At 46.8% G+C, this 19,494-nt stretch overlaps 1 protein-coding gene and 1 non-coding gene across 2 annotated transcripts; both read right to left on the reverse strand.

Moving 5' to 3' along the window:
* Positions 1 to 12,223: 12,223 nt before the first annotated feature.
* On the reverse strand, positions 12,224 to 14,068 carry LOC129603449 (cellular tumor antigen p53-like). Its single transcript, XM_055504678.1, has 6 exons — positions 13,956 to 14,068; positions 13,592 to 13,713; positions 13,429 to 13,511; positions 13,275 to 13,345; positions 12,943 to 13,058; positions 12,224 to 12,758 (listed from the first exon to the last, which is right to left on the reverse strand). The coding sequence occupies exons 1-5, from the start codon at positions 14,027 to 14,029 to the stop codon at positions 12,971 to 12,973; spliced, it is 438 nt and encodes a 145-aa protein (XP_055360653.1). The 5' UTR covers positions 14,030 to 14,068; the 3' UTR covers positions 12,224 to 12,758; positions 12,943 to 12,970.
* Positions 14,069 to 14,876: 808 nt separating this feature from the next.
* Positions 14,877 to 14,949, reverse strand: trnav-aac (transfer RNA valine (anticodon AAC)). The gene has a single exon. It is a non-coding gene; the product is annotated as a tRNA-Val (tRNA).
* Positions 14,950 to 19,494: the final 4,545 nt, after the last annotated feature.

Here is a 19,494-nt window from a genome sequence, read left to right on the forward strand (position 1 = left end):
TGCCACAGGGCAAGAGCATTAGATCACTGGTATAGTTCCATAGCTAAACTAGGTAGGTGTAATAACAGTTGCCAATGTGAGCTTCTTTGGAGAGAAAGGAAAGAAGCATTTAGTGGTACAGGGTTTTGTTTCAATTTAAGGAGCAAATGAAGCCCACCAGAGCACCAAGTGAAGTGTTTTCATTCTGTAAAGTATCATACATGAGCCCGCCAGGCGCTGCACTACAGCCGCAGCGGATGGGTGAACATGCAGAGAATAATTTCCACAACGAGGGTTCAATACAGGCAAACCTGGCTATGGATACTTTGGACAGTAGGCTATTTGACATGCAGACCACTTCAAAAGACAACCATTAGTGAGAAGAAATAAAGGAACGTGGAGAATGTGGGTATCGATCCCACATGCCTCTCGCATGCGAAGCAAGTGCTCTACCACTTGAGCTTATTCCCCTAATTTTCAAAATTGTTGCTAGAACACTTTTAGGTCAATAGGAGGGGTGATGTACAAATCTCTGCATGTATGGGGTCGACTTCCATGTTTGTCGACGCTTCCAATTTCGCTGCCACTTATTGTAGTTGGGTATACGATACGTACACGACATTGATCCTTGATGCAAAACCTGCCTTATCGTGTTATGTACCACTGATTTAAGCATGCCACAGGGCAGAGCATTAGATCATGGTACTGTTACATAGCTAAACTAGGTAGGTGTAATAACGTTGCCAATGTGAGCATCTTTGGAGAGAAAGGAAAGAAGCATTTTAGTGGTACAGGGCTTTGTTCAATTTAAGGAGCAAATGAAGCCCACCAGAGCACCAAGTGAAGTGTTTTCATTCGGAAAAGTATCATACAGGAGCTCCCCAGGCGCTGCACTACAGCCGTAGCGGATGGATGAACATGCAGAGATTAATTTCCACAACGAGGGTTCAATATAGGCAAACCTGGCTATGGATAGTTTGGACAATAGGCTATTTGAGATGCAGACCACTTCAAAAGACAACAATTAGTGAGAAGAAATAAAGGCACGTGAAGAATGTGGGCATCGATCCCACTGCCTCTCGCATGCAAAGCAAGCGCTCTACCACTTGAGCTAATTCCCCTGATTTTCACACACCGTTGCAGAACACTTTTCAGGTCAATAGGTGGGGTGATGTACAAATCTCTGCATGTATGGGGTCGACTTCCATGTTGGTCGACGCTTCCAATTTCGCTGCCAATTTTTGTAGTTGGGTATACGATACGTACACGACATTGATCCTAGATGCAAAACCTGCCTTATCGTGTTATGTAAAACTGGTTTAGGCATGCCACAGGGCAGAGCATTAGATCATGGTATAGTTACATAGCTAAACTAGGTAGGTGTAATAACGTTGCCAATGTGAGCTTCTTTGGAGAGAAAGGAAAGAAGCATTTAGTGGTACAGGGTTTTGTTCAATTTAAGGAGCAAATGAAGCCTACCAGAGCACCAAGTGAAGTGTTTTCATTCGGTAAAGTATCATACAGGAGCTCCCCAGGCGCTGCACTGCAGCCGCAGGGGATGGGTGAACATGCAGAGATTAATTTCCACAACGAGGGTTCAATATAAGCAAACCTGGCTATGGATAGTTTGGACAGTAGGCTATTTGACATGCAGACCACTTCAAAAGACAAGCATTAGTGAGAAGAAATAAAGGCACATGGAGAATGTGGGCATCGATCCCACTGCCTCTCGCATGCAAAGCAAGCGCTCTACCACTTGAGCTAATTCCCCTGATTTTCACACATCGTTGCAGAACACTTTACAGGTCAAGAGTAGGGGTGATGTACAAATCAGCATGTATGGGGTCGACTTCCATGTTTGTCGACGCTTCCAATTTCACTGCCAATTATTGTAGTTGGGTATACGATACGTACACGACATTGATCCTAGATGCAAAACCTGCCTTATCGTATTATGTACCACTGATTTAACCATGCCGCAGGGCAGAGCATTAGATCATGGTATAGTTACATAGCTAAACTAGGTAGGTGTAATAACGTTGCCAATGTGAGCTTCTTTGGAGAGAAAGGAAAGAAGCAATTAGTGGTACAGGGCTTTGTTCAATTTAAGGAGCAAATGAAGCCCACCAGAGCACCAAGTGAAGTGTTTTCATTCTGTAAAGTATCATACACGAGCCCGCCAGGCGCTGCACTGCAGCCGCAGGGGATGGGTGAACATGCAGAGATTAATTTCCACAACGAGGGTTCAATATAAGCAAACCTGGCTATGGATAGTTTGGACAGTGGGCTATTTGACATGCAGACCACTTCAACAGACAACCATTAGTGAGAAGAAATAAAGGCACGTGGAGAATGTGGGCATCGATCCCACTGCGTCTCGCATGCGAAGCAAGCGCTCTACCACTTGAGCTAATCACCCTGGTTTTTAAAAATCGTTGCAAAACACTTTTCAGGTCAATAGGAGGGGTGATGTACAAATCTCTGCATATGGGGTCGACTTCCATGTTGGTCGACGCTTCCAATTTCACTGCCAATTATTGTAGTTGGGTATACGATACGTACACGACATTGATCGTAGATGCAAAACCTGCCTTATCGTGTTATGTACCACTGATTTAAGCATGCCACAGGGCAGAGCATTAGATCATGGTATTGTTACATAGCTAAACTAGGTAGGTGTAATAACGTTGCTAATGTGAGCTTCTTTGGAGAGAAAGGAAAGAAGCATTTAGTGGTACAGGGTTTTGTTCAATTTAAGGAGCAAATGAAGCCCACCAGAGCACCAAGTGAAGTGTTTTCATTCTGTAAAGTATGATACATGAGCCCGCCAGGCGCTGCACTACAGCCGCAGCGGATGGGTGAACATGCAGAGAATAATTTTCACAACGAGGGTTCAATATAGGCAAACCTGGCTATGGATAGTTTGGACATTATGATATTTGACATGCAGACCACTTCAAAAGAGAACCAGTAGTGAGAAGAAATAAAGGCTCGTGGAGAATGTGGGCATCGATCCCACTGCCTCTCGCATGCGAAGCAAGCGCTCTACCACTTGAGCTAATTCCCCTGATTTCCAAGTAATGTCACAAAACAGTTTTCAGGTCAATAGGAGGGGTCATGTACAAATCTCTGCATGTATGGGGTTGACTTCCATGTTGGTCGACGCTTCCAATTTCACTGCCAATTATTGTAGTTGGGTATACGATACGTACACAACATTGATCCTAGATGCAAAACCTGCCTTATCATGTTATGTACCACTGATTTAAGCATGCCACAGGGCAAAGCATTAGATCACGGTATAGTTCCATAGCTAAACTAGGTAGGTGTAATAACATTGCCAATGTGAGCTTCTTTGGAGAGAAAGGAAAGAAGCATTTTGTGGTACAGGGTTTTGTTTAATTTAAGGAGCAAATGAAGCCCACCAGAGCACCAAGTGAAGTGTTTTCATTCTGTAAAGTATGATACATGAGCCCGCCAGGCGCTGCACTACAGCCGCAGCGGATGGGTGAACATGCAGAGAATAATTTCCACAACGAGGGTTCAATACAGGCAAACCTGGCTATGGATACTTTGGACAGTAGGCTATTTGACATGCAGACCACTTCAAAAGACAACCATTAGTGAGAAGAAATAAAGGCACGTGGAGAATGTGGGTATCGATCCCACAGCCTCTCGCATGCGAAGCAAGTGCTCTACCACTTGAGCTTATTCCCCTAATTTTCAAAAATTGTTGCTAGACACTTTTTAGGTCAATAGGAGGGGTGATGTACAAATCTCTGCATGTATGGGGTCGACTTCCATGTTTGTCGACGCTTCCAATTTCGCTGCCACTTATTGTAGTTGGGTATACGATACGTACACGACATTGATCCTTGATGCAAAACCTGCCTTATCGTGTTATGTACCACTGATTTAAGCATGCCACAGGGCAGAGCATTAGATCATGGTACTGTTACATAGCTAAACTAGGTAGGTGTAATAACGTTGCCAATGTGAGCATCTTTGGAGAGAAAGGAAAAAAGCATTTTAGTGGTACAGGGCTTTGTTCAATTTAAGGAGCAAATGAAGCCCACCAGAGCACCAAGTGAAGTGTTTTCATTCGGAAAAGTATCATACAGGAGCTCCCCAGGCGCTGCACTACAGCCGTAGCGGATGGATGAACATGCAGAGATTAATTTCCACAACGAGGGTTCAATATAGGCAAACCTGGCTATGGATAGTTTGGACAATAGGCTATTTGAGATGCAGACCACTTCAAAAGACAACAATTAGTGAGAAGAAATAAAGGCACGTGAAGAATGTGGGCATCGATCCCACTGCCTCTCGCATGCAAAGCAAGCGCTCTACCACTTGAGCTAATTCCCCTGATTTTCACACATCGTTGCAGAACACTTTACAGGTCAAGAGTAGGGGTGAGGTACAAATCTGCATGTATGGGGTCGACTTCCATGTTTGTCGACGCTTCCAATTTCGCTGCCAATTATTGTAGTTGTTAATTATTGTAGTTCCTTGCTAAGCAAGCGCTCTACCACTTGAGCTAATTCCCCTGATTTCCAAGCATTGTCGCAAAACACTTTTCAGGTCAATAGGAGGGGTGATGTACAAATCTCTGCATGTATGGGGTCGACTTCCATGTTGGTCGACGCTTCCAATTTCGCTGCCAATTTTTGTAGTTGGGTATACGATACGTACACGACATTGATCCTAGATGCAAAACCTGCCTTATCGTGTTATGTACCACTGATTTAAGCATGCCACAGGGCAGAGCATTAGATCATGGTATAGTTCCATAGCTAAACTAGGTAGGTGTAATAACGTTGCCAATGTGAGCTTCTTTGGAGAGAAAGGAAAGAAGCATTTAGTGGTACAGGGTTTTGTTCAATTTAGGGGCAAATGAAGCCCACCAGAGCACCAAGTGAAGTGTTTTCATTCTGTAAAGTATCATACACGAGCCCGCCAGGCGCTGCACTACAGCCGCAGCGGATGGGTGAACATGCAGAGATTAATTTCCACAACGAGGGTTCAATATAGGCAAACCTGGCTATGGATAGTTTGGACAATAGGCTATTTGAGATGCAGACCACTTCAAAAGACAACCAGTAGTGAGAAGAAATAAAGGCACATGGAGAATGTGGGCATCGATCCCACTGCCTCTCGCACGTGATGCACGCGCTCTACCATTTGAGCTAATTCCCTTGATTTTGAAGAATCGTTGCAAAACACTTTTCAGGTCAATAGGAGGGGTGATGTACAAATTTCTGCATGTATGGGGTCGACTTCCATGGTGGTTGACGCTTTCAATTTCACTGCCAATTATTGTAGTTGGGTATACGATACGTGCACGACATTGATCCTAGATGCAAAACCTGCCTTATCGTGTTATGTACCACTGATTTAAGCATGCCACAGGGCAGAGCATTAGATCATGGTATTGTTACATAGCTAAACTAGGTAGGTGTAATAACGTTGCCAATGTGAGCTTCTTTGGAGAGAAAAGAAAGAAGCATTTAGTGGTACAGATGGAGCGGTTCATTTTCGCTGATTTCAGTCGACTGTCAGTCACCTTTCTGACGCTGATCACACACTTATCACACCCTCATCAGCCGACTGTCAGCAGCCCCCCTCCTTGGTCTGTTTGGGGAAGGTGTTAAAAATGTTAATGAGGCCACCCCCATTTTAGCACCAAAGACGCAATTCCAGGTTAAAACCAAAAGGTGGAGCTTTAGTATCTGACCTGTAGAGTTAGGTTTAAACAGCAAGTATAGGCACAGTTCTGAGAACAGGACATAGATCTGATAACGTCAGTTCTACACTGTTTGCTAGGGCAGACAGACAAACAGACAGACAGACAATAGTCTGTCTAAACAGTCAACTAAAAGGTTGAGAAAACTCGAAAAGTTGACTTCATTTCAGAATTGAATGTTGTACTAACTTTTTTTAATCATAGATAAGCATCGGCAGCTCATGCTGCCACAGCTGCCAAACTACCTTCAGGGTTTTGTTCAATTTAACCCTCACGCAGCTCTCATTTTTAGACCCCACGAGGGCAACGGAGGAGGGTTTTACATCTGACCCCACAAGTGGGTAGGATGTGCTGGGAGGAGAGAGGTGGGGGTCACGCTCGACCCCACGAGGACACAGAACGTGCAGGTTGGGAGGAGGGAGGAGGGGGTCACGCCGGACCCCAAGAGGAAAGCGAACATGCAGGTTAGGAGGAGGTAGGTGGGGGTCACGCCGGACCCCAGGAGGAAAGCGAACGTGCAGGTTAGGAGGAGGGAGGAGGGGGTCACGCCGGACCCCCACCTCCCTCAGGTTGGAGGGAGGAGGAGGTTGGAGGATGGAGAATCTCTGTCTGGAGAAACTGTGTGTGTGTGTGTGTGTGTGTGTGTGTGTGTGTGTGTGTGTGTGTGTGTGTGTGTGTGTGTGTGTGTGTGTGCGTGTGTGTGTGTGTGTGTGGGAATACAAGGAGGACTGTGACGTTGTGTGTTTCCAAGTTGGAAACTTGTTGTCTCCAGGTTGGAGAAAATCCCAGGTTGGAGAAAAAAAAAACAAAACACCCAAATTCAAATGCTTTTGCTTTATTTTATTAATTATTTTTCTTTTTCATATTACACTTTGTTTGTAAATAGTGTTACTACACTGACAACAACAAAAACATCAACAATAGTATAAATTACACGGAATATTATTAGTATTATGATTATTATTATTATTATTTCATTTTTTAATGAACAAACAAATTATCTTCAGGAGCGAGGGGCGCAGTCTGAACAGCAGAAGAGCAAATGTCTGTGGCAGATGTATCTCTCGCACCGATGGCAAACGTTGTTTGTTTTGCGGTCCCTCGCGCGCGGACAAATTTGACACCTTTTCCTCTTGCCCTTTTGCGCCCGGTCGCTAGCGGCGGAACCGAGGGCGTCGTGTTCTCCTCCGTCACCCTCATCGTCCCCGTCTTCACCCCAGACGAGGTCTGCGGTGAGGGCCTGCTGCCGCTGCTGCCGCTGCTGCCGCTGCTGCCGCTGCTGCAGCTGCTGCCGCTGCTGCCGCTGCTGCCGCTGCTGCCGCTGCTGCCGCTGCTGCCGCTGCTGCCGCTGCTGCCGCTGCTGCCGCTGCTGCCGCTGCAGCCGCTGCAGCCGCTGCTGCCGCTGCTGCCGCTGCTGCCGCTGCTGCCGCTGCTGCCGCTGCTGCCGCTGCTGCCGCTGCTGCCGCTGCTGCCGCTGCTGCCGCTGCTGAAGACCAGGACAGGGAGCGGGAGGAGGACCCGCACGGGGGTCCCGAACCCCCTTCTGAAGCGTCCGCACGAGCGAGACGGACGCTTCGCCGCGAGGCGGATGGCGCCTTTTGCGGATGAGAGGAGTCACGAGCGCCTTGCCCAGCTGCTCTAGAAACACCCTCCTCTTGCTGCGGTTGCCGGGCATCCAGTCCGGGTGGGCCTCCCGCCACACGACGAAAGCGTTGTAGCAAGACACGTCTAGGACGTTGTGAAACACCGCCACGGGCCAGCGCGCCGTCTTTCTCCTGCAGCTGTAGATTCCTATCACCTTGTCCAGGTTGTCTACGCCTCCCTTGGTGGCGTTGTAGTCTAGGACGGCAAAGGGCTTTTTGTCCCGCCGTCCTGCGTCGACGAGGAGGACATCGTCGGCAGCCGTGGCGGCCGAGTGTAGCGTGCTCATCAGGATCACGTTTTTGTTTTTCTTGGGCACATAGGACACCAGGACGGTGCTGGGAGTGAAGGCAAACACGGAGAAGAAGGCGCTCCTTCCCTTGATCGAGAGGAGCGCCGGCGGCAATTCCGGCTTGTTCTTGCGAACCGTACCGAGCATGGTGAGCTCCCTGCGCAGGAGCCGCTGGCCCAGTTCGTAGGAAGTGAAAAAGTTGTCGCACGTCACGTTGCGAGGCCCGGCGAGCCCTTCTGTGACGTCCAGCACGACCCGCTGGCCCTGCTTTTTTTCAGAAGCTCTCTTTTCTCCTCCTCCTCCTCCTCCTCCTCCTCCTGGCTTGCCTGTGTAAAGCTGCATCTTCCAAGCGTAGCTGGACTTGGCGTCGCACGCCACCCAAAACTTGAGGCCGTATTTTGCTGGCTTGCTAGGCATGTACTCTCTGAAAGAGCAACGACCTACAAAAAAATAAAGGTGAGATTTTTAAAAATATATATTTTTTACAGAGGTAAAAAAAGAAAGCCTGCGTGCTACGTGTTTTCTGCATGTCTGCGTGTGTGTGTGTGTGTGTGTGTGTGTGTCTATGTGCCTGTGTGTGTATGTGTGTGTGTCTGTGCCTGTGTCTGCATGTCTGCGTGTGTGTGTGTCTGTCTGTCTGTGTTTGTGTGTCTGTGTCTGCATGTTTTTTTGTTTTTTTTTCGCTTTACCTCTGAAAGGTACCAGTTGCTCGTCCACCGTCACGTTAGGACCCGGGTCGTAGAGGCTGGGCAGCCGCTCCACCCACGCGTCCCAGACCTCTCTCACGGCTGCCAGTTTGTCCGTTGCTCGCCTGGCGGGTCTAGTTTGGCGATCGTCGAAACGCAACAGCTTCGAGTAAGCGTGAAACACCTTGAGCGACATCGTGGCGCGAAAAATGGCCGCTCTCGACGTCCCACAGGCTGGCCACGGCCTCCCCTCGGGACCTGTAGACGCCGGACAAAATCAAGAGGCCTAAGTAGGCTCGCAGGTCGACCTCGTCCATGCCCTTCCAGGCACTCCCGAGCTTTCGAGAGCCCTCCAGGTTGGTGTTCTCCAGGACGATCCTTTCCACCGCCGGGGTCACAAACATGCGGAAGGTCGATTCAAAGTCGACCGCCTGAGCCGCCGCGTACTCTGTGGGTCCCTGGGCAGAAAGAGGACTAAGAGGGACGTTCCTCGCTTCCTCGCCATTGCGAAACGCAGCGGAGGACCATTTTATTTTCTCGTCTTTAGAGATAAAAGTTTTATCTTCTTCTTCTTTTTCTTCTTCTTCATCCTCCTCCTCATCCTCGAGTTCTATTTGCTCCAGTCTTTGCACATTTTCTATTATTTCATCATCATCTTCATCATCAACATCATCATCATCATCATCATCATCATCATCATCATCATTATATTCTTCATCATCAACTTCTTCATCTGAAGTGTCCAGCCTTAGATCACATCCCTCGCTGTCTTCTTGTCCTTCATCTGTTTCTGGTCCTGCTGTATCTGCTTCTTCTGCTTCTCCTTTTTCTTTCTCTTCTTCACTTGACACGTCTTCCTCAGATTCCTCTTCTGGTTCAGAGTCGTCATTTGATTGGCTTAAAAAAATCTGCTCTAGAACCTGTGCGGCGGTGAAACGAGCAGCGGCCATGAAGAGAGAGCGCAAAGCTGGCAGGCAAGCTGTCAGGCAGGCAGGCAGGTAGGCCAATGAGCAGGGGGTCAGGCACGCAAGCATGCAGGAAACGCGGGCACGCAAGCATCTCCCTAACACCAACTCATAAGTAAGACCAGTTTTCTCTTTTTTTGTTTGTTTTTAGTCCAAGCTACGTGAGGGTGGTGAAATAATTTGCAGGTGAAAGCACACACAAACACAAGTTTCCAAGTTGGAGGAATCTCCACCCCCTGGTGGGATAAACTGCCGTGTTGGAGAAATCCTTCTGGTGGGATAAACTTGGAGGAGCTTGGAGGATTTTTCACGTTGGATAAAGTGGAGAACGGCTCTGAGTTCTTTCGTGGTGAGATGATTTTGGTTTGATGCCTCTGGCAGCGATGGAGATGTGGTGCCAGAGAATACGAAAAAACAAAACAAAACAAAAACAAGGTTAGGGTCGGGGATCGGACCCCCGGTCAGACCTGCCACCTTCCCACGGTCGGTGTCATATAAACCCCACAGAAGACAGAAGAGGATGGCTACTCTTCCCGTCCCTCTAAACTGAACAGAGCTCACCGACATGGACGCAGAGACCTCTAACTTCTCTAACGGACCGGAGCTCGTCGCCGTCGCTCAGATCTTAGAGACCTTCTCTAAAGGCACTGGAAAAGCCAGACACAATGACAAGTTCGCTGTCTGGCGAGACGCGCATCCTGACGTGCAATCAAGACCGTGAGGGGTCTGAAATTTTTCTCTCTGGTGGTTTACAATGGAGTCTACCGGATCCTCTTCGAGCCGGTGGCTCACGACGACACGGTCATGGATGCCACCGCCCCAATTTTGTCCGACCCTTACGGGACGGCGTTGGACCCCGTGAGGCTGATCGGCAAAGTTATCGCCAAGGACCGCGCCAGGCTTCTGAGTCCCCCCCAGGAAGACAGAGTGCACTTTGAGGATCTGTCTGCCACGAGGTTGCTGAGTGAGGTGCGCGGGGCGATAACGGCACTGGGCGACACCTGGTGGGGGCTGTACTCCTATCCGGAAAAGCTGCCCGAGGTGAAGCCGAACGCAGGGATAGTCTTTTGTTATATGGGCGGCTACGACGCGGGATACCTGTTTGACATCGCTACCGACGAGTGTACTCGGAGCGTTTTGTTTTGTTCGACCCCGTGCGTTTTCCAATACGTGCTCGTGAATGGCACTAGGAGAGTCCCGTTCAAGTCTGTCTCTGAACTCTTGGCTCGCATCACAATTTTTTTTTATTTTACATGTATGGGGAGCGTGGCTGCTGCGGGCACGGAGGTCTGCGCTATTGTGTCAACGCTATTCCACCGGTCTCAATGTAAGGAGCGCTGCGGCGGAACCTATTGACCAGTCGCCGCCTCATTTCCAATTTTTACACAAGTTTACACAAGTTTTCCCTCGATTTCCCAGGTTTCCCAGGATTTTTCCGAGTTGGAAGATCCTCCTGGTGGGAATAAATTGCCCCGGTCGGAGGACTTTTTCCACGTTGGACAAAGTGGAGGACGGTTCAGGAGGAGTTGTCTGGCGGTGAGATGACGATGAGCCGATTGGAGGATCCCTCGCTGGTTCAGATTTTGGGTTGGGTGCCTGTGTGCGGGGAAGGGTGCGGCGAACCTTAAAAGTTGCAGAGAGAATACGTCGCAGTACCACTTCACCTGACAAGCTTGGAACGAGCGTTTATCCACAGTCTCGTCGAAAGGTTCCAACGCTATGGCCTCTCAAGAAGAAGGTGACCTGCAAACCGACGGCTGCGCGGTGTTCGAGCCGCGGCTCGAGCGGACCACAGACTGTCTGCGCCTTCGCGTAGAAGAAGAGGGAACCCCGTGCCCGTTGGATCATAGCGGATTCCCAGACCCGGAAGGAGGCCTAGGCGAAGGTCTGGAGTGCGACTGTTTGTGTGGGAACGCTCTGGCCGCTGAGGGTGCCTTGAGGGACTTGTTGGACAAACACATCCTGGCCAGCGACGGACGGTGTGCTCGTGTCAAGGCTCATTACAGACACCGCCACCTGCCACCGGATCAATTGGCCTTGGACCTGGGCAAACTCAGGTTCACCCACGGCATGGTGGCGTTTCCGGACGCCCTCTTATTTGCCAGCGGTGGCAAATGTTACCTGCTAAACGTAAAGCGATGCGTCATCTGTGCCGGCACGGGGAGACGACACCGCGACAGATGAAAAGAAGTTTGCGAGAGATTCACGGCGTACCTGACCGACACCAAGCTGGACGACGACTACGGGCGCAAGCCTCTGCTGTACACGAAAAGGCCGAGCGAGAGGAGCGTGGTCGGCCCTCGCACTGCGGACAACCTGTTCAGGGAGCTGGGCAGCCGTGAGGGCATGTCGTATGAGCTGGACACCGTAGACACTCATGTGTGTGATGCGTGCGGCGTCAGGCTTTCCCGTTTCGTAGCGGGTGACAACATGCTGAGAGAGCATGTGTATCACGTGCACGTTGCCGGAGTGGAGGAGTGCGACTTCCTGGCGAAAAAGTTCTCTGGCAAAGAAAGCGTCCGGAAAGCAATGATAGGCAAGGAGCGTTACAGAAGGGGCTACGTGGCGTTCCCCGAGTTGATGCTGAAGGAGGCCGTGGAAGGCCATGTCGGCTTTGGCTACGATATGCCCTGCGTCGTGTGCGGCTCGCGGCGGAGCGAGAGCCACAACCAACGCTGCGGGATACTGATGCTGGCGCTGCTGCGAAAGTTGCTTCGCGTCAAGTTTTGATGAGCCGAGAATCCCGTTGATGAAGATTAAAAAAATCAAAAAAGGGCCCTATTCAATTTCTTTCTACGCCTGCCTCTGTTGCTTTACGCGTACCGATTAAATTATACTGTACGGAATGCGCCTTGTACTCCTTTATTTCCTAACTGTTTTATATTATTAAATAAACTTTTGGCATTTAATCAAATGTTTTTGCCTGTTTGGTCTGTTTTATTTTTCGTTTAAAATGGTCAGCCCTTGCACGCAGCTGTCTGCTTGCATCATCATCATCATCATCATCATCATCATGTTCGTCATCATCATCATGTTCATCATCAGTGGGCCTGTGGCACGGGTGGAGGTAAAGGGGAGGAAAGGAGAAGGAAAAATAAAAAACAAAAAATAGGGGTCGCGCCGGACCCCGGCAAGACGCCTGACGGGGAGGTACAGGGGGCTGGGGTAGCGCCTGACCCCGGGAGGATGCGGGACGGGGACGTACAGGGGGCTGGGGTCGCGCCGGACCCCGGCAGGACGAGGGACGGGGAGGTTCCGTGGGCTGGGGTCGCGCCGGACCCCGGCAGGACGAGGGACGGGGAGGTTCCGTGGGCTGGGGTCGCGCCGGACCCCGGCAGGACGAGGGACGGGGAGGTACAGGGGGCTGGGGTCGCGCAGTTCATCTGAACTCCATGATCGTGCAGCCTCCTGCTGAGGGATGTTGGCCAGGAAGCAACACTGAACATAACCTGCAGGAGATAAAAAAAAACTATTTAAAGGGCTTTGTAGTTAAAAATAGTAAAGCCCCACTGAATCGTTAATACGTTACTGCTCAACGTATGCCCTCAGACTGATGGCAGGAATTAATGTAGAAACATCAAAGGGAGGTAAACAATGATTCATAGTCATGATCGTAGATGTTCATACTCGTACATGGTGGTTAAAAGAAGGCAGATTGCAACTAGTCGCTGTCGCTTCGTTCTGCTTTTTGCAAGACGCGCTTTCCACTGGACGGCAGCAGTTCCTTAGAAGCCCTGGTTTTGTTTTTACTGTGGAGAGAGGAAACAAACAGTGACCATGCAGAACAGAGATGGGACACGTCTGGTTTAAGGGAAAAGTATTTAACACTACAGCTATGCAATGCTGAAAGTCTCATGCAACTGTTACGTAGCAGCTAATGTTTATCAAAGTGACATCCGATCACAGTTTGTGTGTGTGTGTGTGTGTGTGTGTGTGTGTGTGTCTTGTAGTTTAAAGATACTTACGCCTCTTTTTCAGCCAGTTCTAATGCATCATTTATCTTTTTTAACATGTTATAGCGCTCACGGCCTTTAACCTGCAGAAAAAAAAGGATTTAAATTGAGAGCTGCAATTCTGTGACAACACTAGTTTTTTTAAATACTTTGTGTGTGTACTAACTGGCAACATAAGTACTTCCTCCTCGTCTGTGCTTGAGCCAGACTTCCTTTTGCACATATCAGGATCTGTTGCTGGGGCACTTTCTAGAAAAGCAAAACGTGATCCGTAATAGAAGACAGCCAAGGTGCAAAGACAAACCCAGCATTAATAAACAAACACATACTTCTTTTCTTCACTTGTTTGGCCCCTGTCTGAAGTTTGGCACTATTTGCCTCCTCTGTTTTACGATCCCTGCCGGGACAGCAGACACGCACCTCGAAGCATCTTCGGCCCAAAAGTTGTCCGCTAAAAGACAGTAGAAAAACATTTACTAAGGCTGCAAAAGCTATCTTTGAGGTGGGATAACAGTGATGCACAACTTCAACTTCAAGTTACATTTAGAAACAAAATAAACATAAAACAGGCAAATACATAAAGCAGGAGATCAAGTTACACCACGTCGACCCTCGGTTTCCATGTAACACTACTCTTTATCCAGCAAATACATTTCAGCTCACACCAATCCTGGTAGATGAAACAATACGTACTCTGAAGTCTCAAGGGTCAGGATGGTGAGGATGGGTCTGCGGTTCATGCCTCCCATGCAGGAGCTGTTGCACATGAAGTTGAACAGGATTGTGGTGATCTCTGAGCACGGCTCAGAGATCACCACAATCCTGTCAGAATCGACAGATCATGTGTCATGTATTTCTAGTATATAGATATTTTGAACATGGCTACAGTGGCATAAAAATTGCCCCTGCATGGAGAAAGTTGAAAAGAAAAACTTACCTTTTTTGGCATGACATCAACAAGGGACCTCTTGCGTGTGAGGCAAACGTGATAACACCTACATAAGAGAAACCCATGTCATGTTGCACATTGACTTCCTCTTTAAGCAGAATCTTCGACTCACTTTTTGAACAACATGACTTTGAATTGCTCTTGCCTTGTCAGCAAGACGCGGAGGTTCCTGGACAAAAAATGATCTAGTGCAGCCTAAAACCCTAACATGTCTATGACCTGCATTCCAACACACGCTGCTCTGGCCAGACACACCAACAATGGCAGCCACCCAAGATGGCTGCAACAGCTGACTGCTCTCTTCTCAAGACCCTTTTGCCCCCTTAAGGATAATTTCTTCTCAAGTCCAATTTAGCATGCATGAGCATGCTAGCAAAAAGTGGAGCCATTGACAACCCTCCTCTGCAGTGTCTCTATGAGCCTTGGAGTCCTGCCAGGTCAGCATTTTGTGTTTAGGTGCGTTTAAAAGTGAAAAGCAACCAATGATAGCCTGTCTTTTTGAAATGTTGACAGGACAGTCCTTTAGTGAACATAGACTTGCCAGTGCACTTTGCCATATCCTGGGACTCTTTCACAGGAAATGCAGTACCGACTGGCCATCTTGTGAACGCTCATGGACTGTCACACACATTGATTATCTACAATCGGACAAAAGATTACTTTAAAGTTTCTACCTGGTTTCGTACCAGGGGCCTTTTGCGTGTTAGGCAAACGTGATAACCACTACACTACAGAAACCTCAAAAGGCCAGTAGACAGTTCTTGAGGAAGGAGCGTTTCAAAAAAACTTGTTGCAAGTGCCAACTATGCCTTCCATGGGTACATGTGAATCAATGGAGCTAAAGCGGAGCCTCCAAGGGTTTTGGTCACTTTGGAAAATACTTGAACCACAAACTTGCTATGTTGCAGCTAAAATTCCACACATAAGTTATGTGTCTCTTGTGACTTGGTGTTCCGCAGACCACAAGATGGCAAATTTGGTCCTCGTTAGTATAGTGGCCAGTATCTCCGCTTGTCATGCGGAGGCAAGTTGTGCATAGCTGGCATGAGCTGCCAGCCAATGACATTGCAGCTGCCCAACATGCTGAGCAGCTGCAACATTCCGCTGACTTAATTCTAAGGACTGAAGTACTTATTCTGCAATAAATCCAAGGACACATTCATACAACATTAATTAAAAGTGTTTAATGAACTAAAATATAGTATAAAAGCAGGGTGACATATTTCCAAAGAAAAAAATAAATATTTATAAATAAGAAAAATGTAACAAAGTGTTTGATGAACTAAAATATAGTATAAAAGCAGCATAACTATTTACAATGGAAACAAGTATATATATATATATATATATATATATATATATATATATATATATATATATATATCTATATATATATATATATATATATATATATATATATATATATATATATCAATTAGAAAAATGCCAAGAAGTGACAGAAACATTATTACAAAAAAGAACTATTGTGCAAAAGTGACTGAATATCTCACCTCCTTCCCTTCTCTACTGTCCATCTCTCTCTTTCCATATTAGCGTTTCCCTGCCATCGTTTCCACCAAATAAGAAATGAATTCTTAACCTCAGGAACAGCAGCGAACAAACAGGACCAGAGTGTGGTCAACTTGAACATAAGAGGCATAGGAGGCATGCTTTGGTTCGGTAAACTTAATTGTCCCAGAGCTGGGAGAGCAGTTTATTATTCTACAGCTGGCAGTTGGTTGTGTCATATGTAGAACCTTCTTTACATGATCATCCTAAGGCTGGAGGTGCAGCAGCATCAACGACTGTAAAACAAATAACACCTAAGTGGTAGAGTGTTTGCAAAACTTTGCTGGAGAGCAAGTGGAACTTTTTAAATGACAATAAATGTTGACTTACCGTTCTGGAAATCCTGTCTGGGAGGTGAAATACAGAGCATAGCCGCCTCCAGCTCTGTATCTTCATCCATCTGTGTGTCAAAGACTGAAATTTAGCTGTAGTATACATGTGTATATTTGTGTATTTTACACAAAAGATAGCAGAAAGGACATTACTAAAGACACTAAACACTCACGCATGGCTTTCTGGGAAAGACACGGGGAAGGAGTCTCCACGGAAGCACAGCTTTGCTTGTTAGGCAGGTATTGCTGGAGTTTATGCATTTTCAAACCTGGAACACAGCTTTTCTTCAGGATGAAGGCTGTATAGCCATCCTTCCTGCTGTCCCACATCTGTCTCCAGGTCTGGTCCCCACGGGAGCCAAAACCAACGAGCTGGTCGTCCTCCGGCACGACTTCTGATGGGACTGTCTTTTTAGCTTCAAAGCTCAGAAGATCCTGTTTTTCCCTGAAGCTGAGGGCATATCTCAGGAATGACATGAGACTGTCCTTGTTGTGGCCCTCTGCCTTGAAGACACCCGCCGCTTCTTCTTTACGCTGGTGTTTGATGAGGTAGATGGTGTAAACAATGTCATTTTCAAGGAGCCAGCGGAAAGACTTGTTTTTATATTCGCCAAATTGGAGAATGTATTCTCCCAGCAGTTCTTTGTCCATTGTTGCGTCCCCTCCTCTCTGACGGACGACAGTCAGGGCATTCTGTCTGACCAGCTCCTCCTTCATCCTTGCAGGAAAGGTCTGCACCGGTCTGATGCTTGGCTGCATCTGAGGGATCTTGTCGCAGGTAGCCATGTGGTCCCTTTCTAAACACTACATTGACTCTCCTAGGGAAAAAGATGTTTCTTTTCTGCATTTTACCTGTTGGGATAGGATATAATTAAGTATAAATATAAAAAGATAATGAAACATAGATCGACAGTGATAACAAACCAAGAATAATTATAGTTCCTTTACAAATGCTGAAACCTATCAGTTCAAGGTTTTCACATGTAAAAAACACTGTGTCAACTACTGTAACAAAGACACAGCCTGTGTTATATGCATTTGAATTAATTCCTCTACTAAAATAACATGCATTACCGTGCTGGAGCATGTTACTTGGAGCTGTTTGTCTGTTTTACTGTCTTTGTGTTTGTTGTTTATTACATGACCAGTGAGCTCAGTCAGCGTCTTTGTCCTGCAGCCTGGCCTACGTGTTCTTCATTGTTCATGGCTTGTGTGTCCACTTTGTTTTGCTACCTGGTTCAGCATTGTATTAGACGGTCATTAACTGTCAACACACCTAATGAAACCGTAATACACGTTTCGATGGCCGAAGAAACGGACAACACATCAAGTTTGCATTTAAATGAGGAAACATCGTCCTGAAATAAATGCCTAGAAACGTGTTAAGTCGCCTGAAAATGCCGAACCCCCACCTACAATCCGACACACAGTTTACTTTAAACCTTTACGTTGTTACCGCATGTAATTTATAAAACTATGAATGAAAGTCGTATCAAAATCCGCCATTACGTCATTTCGCTGACATGTTTTAATTCGCCAACTATTAAATAAAAACTTACCGTTTGTTCTCGATCAGATCGCCTCCTCGTTCTGCTTCTCTCGCTACCGCTCACTATGCAGTGTCTGAGAATAAGGACGTCCTTATGTGTCAAATTATGTGTCTCTTGTGACTTGGTGTTCCGCAGGCGACAAGATGGCAAATTTGGTCCTCGTTAGTATAGTGGCCAGTATCTCTGCTTGTCATGCGGAACACCAGGGTTCGATTCACTGACGTGGAGTGTTTTTCTTTGTCATCCCTCCACACGACGCATGAATTTACTTTCTTTTATAAATAACAGCTGAGGATTGCTGCTTATGACCACCACAAAGTACCTCGTTTTTGCTGGAGTAGCTCAGGCAGGAAGAGTGTTAGACTGAAGATCTGATGCCTTCGGTCCATCCCAGGTTTCAGCAACAGATGTCCAAACTCTGAGATGCAAAGCGCAACCATGTCCTCACGTTTCATTTGTTGCTTTTCAGAAGAATCAACAGATCATATGTCATGCATTTCTACTACAGATGGAGCGGTTCATTTTCGCTAATTTCAGTCGACTGTCAGTCACTCTTCTGACGCTGATCAAACACTTATCACACCCTCATCAGCTGACTGTCAGCAGCCCCCCTCTTTGGTCTGTCTGGGGAAGGTGTTAAAAATGTTAATGAGGCCACCCCCATTTTAGCACCAAAGACGCAATTCCAGGGTAAAACCAAAAGGTGGAGCTTTAGTATCTGACCCGTAGAGTTAGGGTCAAACAGCAAGTATAGGCACAGTTCTGAGAACAGGACATAGATCTGATAACGTCAATTCTACACTGTTTGCTAGGGCAGACAGACAGACAGACAGACAATAGTCTGTGTAAACAGTGAACTAAAAAGTTAAGAAAACTGGAACAGTTGACTTCATTTCAGAATTAAATGTTGTACTAACTTTTTTTTAATCATAGATAAGCATCAGCAGCTCACGCTGCCAAAGCTGCCAAACTACCTTCTGAAGGTTTATCAGTTACTGGCTGTATTAGGTTGAGTTGGATTTTACAAATGAAATTATTAAATTCTCATTCTATATATTATTCTTATTCACTTGAATGTAGTGTGTATCAGTCTGCCTGCTTCATGAGCTGTTTTAAATTAAAAAAAGAACATTTCAATGTTCTAATCAAGCTTAGATGAACATAACAATAGAGAGCCTCTTTTCAGACAGAACGACCATCCACAGCACCAGTTAGACTGGTTTCACACCACCCCCTTCTCCCCAAAGCACCAGAGTCCTGCAGTGTTGTTACCTGATGTAACCAGATACATTTGTGAACTACTTCATCCATCCATCATTTATAAGAGCCTAGTGGTTAAAGCACACAACTTCTCACCCACAGTTTTTAATTAAACTGTTTTTGTTAGTTGGTGGTTTAAAATAAGAAACTTTTATATCCTAAAGCCATAGACGTAACACTTTCTTTTTAACAAGTTTTATTCACAGATTTTATAAACGTCCAGTTCATTTGACCATTTTCTAAACCAAGTTGTCTGAAAGTTGGGTCACTACATTCTTTTAGAGCAGAAATGTTTCTGTCATGTTTCACGCCATGTCTTGTTGTCACGCCATGTCTTGTTGTCACGCCACATCCTGTTTTATTTTGTAAACTTCCTGTTTCAGTCAGTCGTTTCACTAACCGGTTCTCAGTATCCACACCTGTCCGTAATTAGCAATCACTCATTAGTATATAACCTCCAGCTCTCACAGACTCAAGCCGCCAGATTGTCGTGTTTCTTGTGAGTCCCCGAGTTTCGTTCGTGTTTCTTGTGAGTGCCCGAGTTCCGTTCGTGTTTCTTGTGAGTCCCCGAG

The sequence above is a fragment of the Betta splendens genome, chromosome 19, assembly GCF_900634795.4.
Source record: "Betta splendens chromosome 19, fBetSpl5.4, whole genome shotgun sequence".
Lineage (NCBI taxonomy): Eukaryota > Metazoa > Chordata > Actinopteri > Anabantiformes > Osphronemidae > Betta > Betta splendens.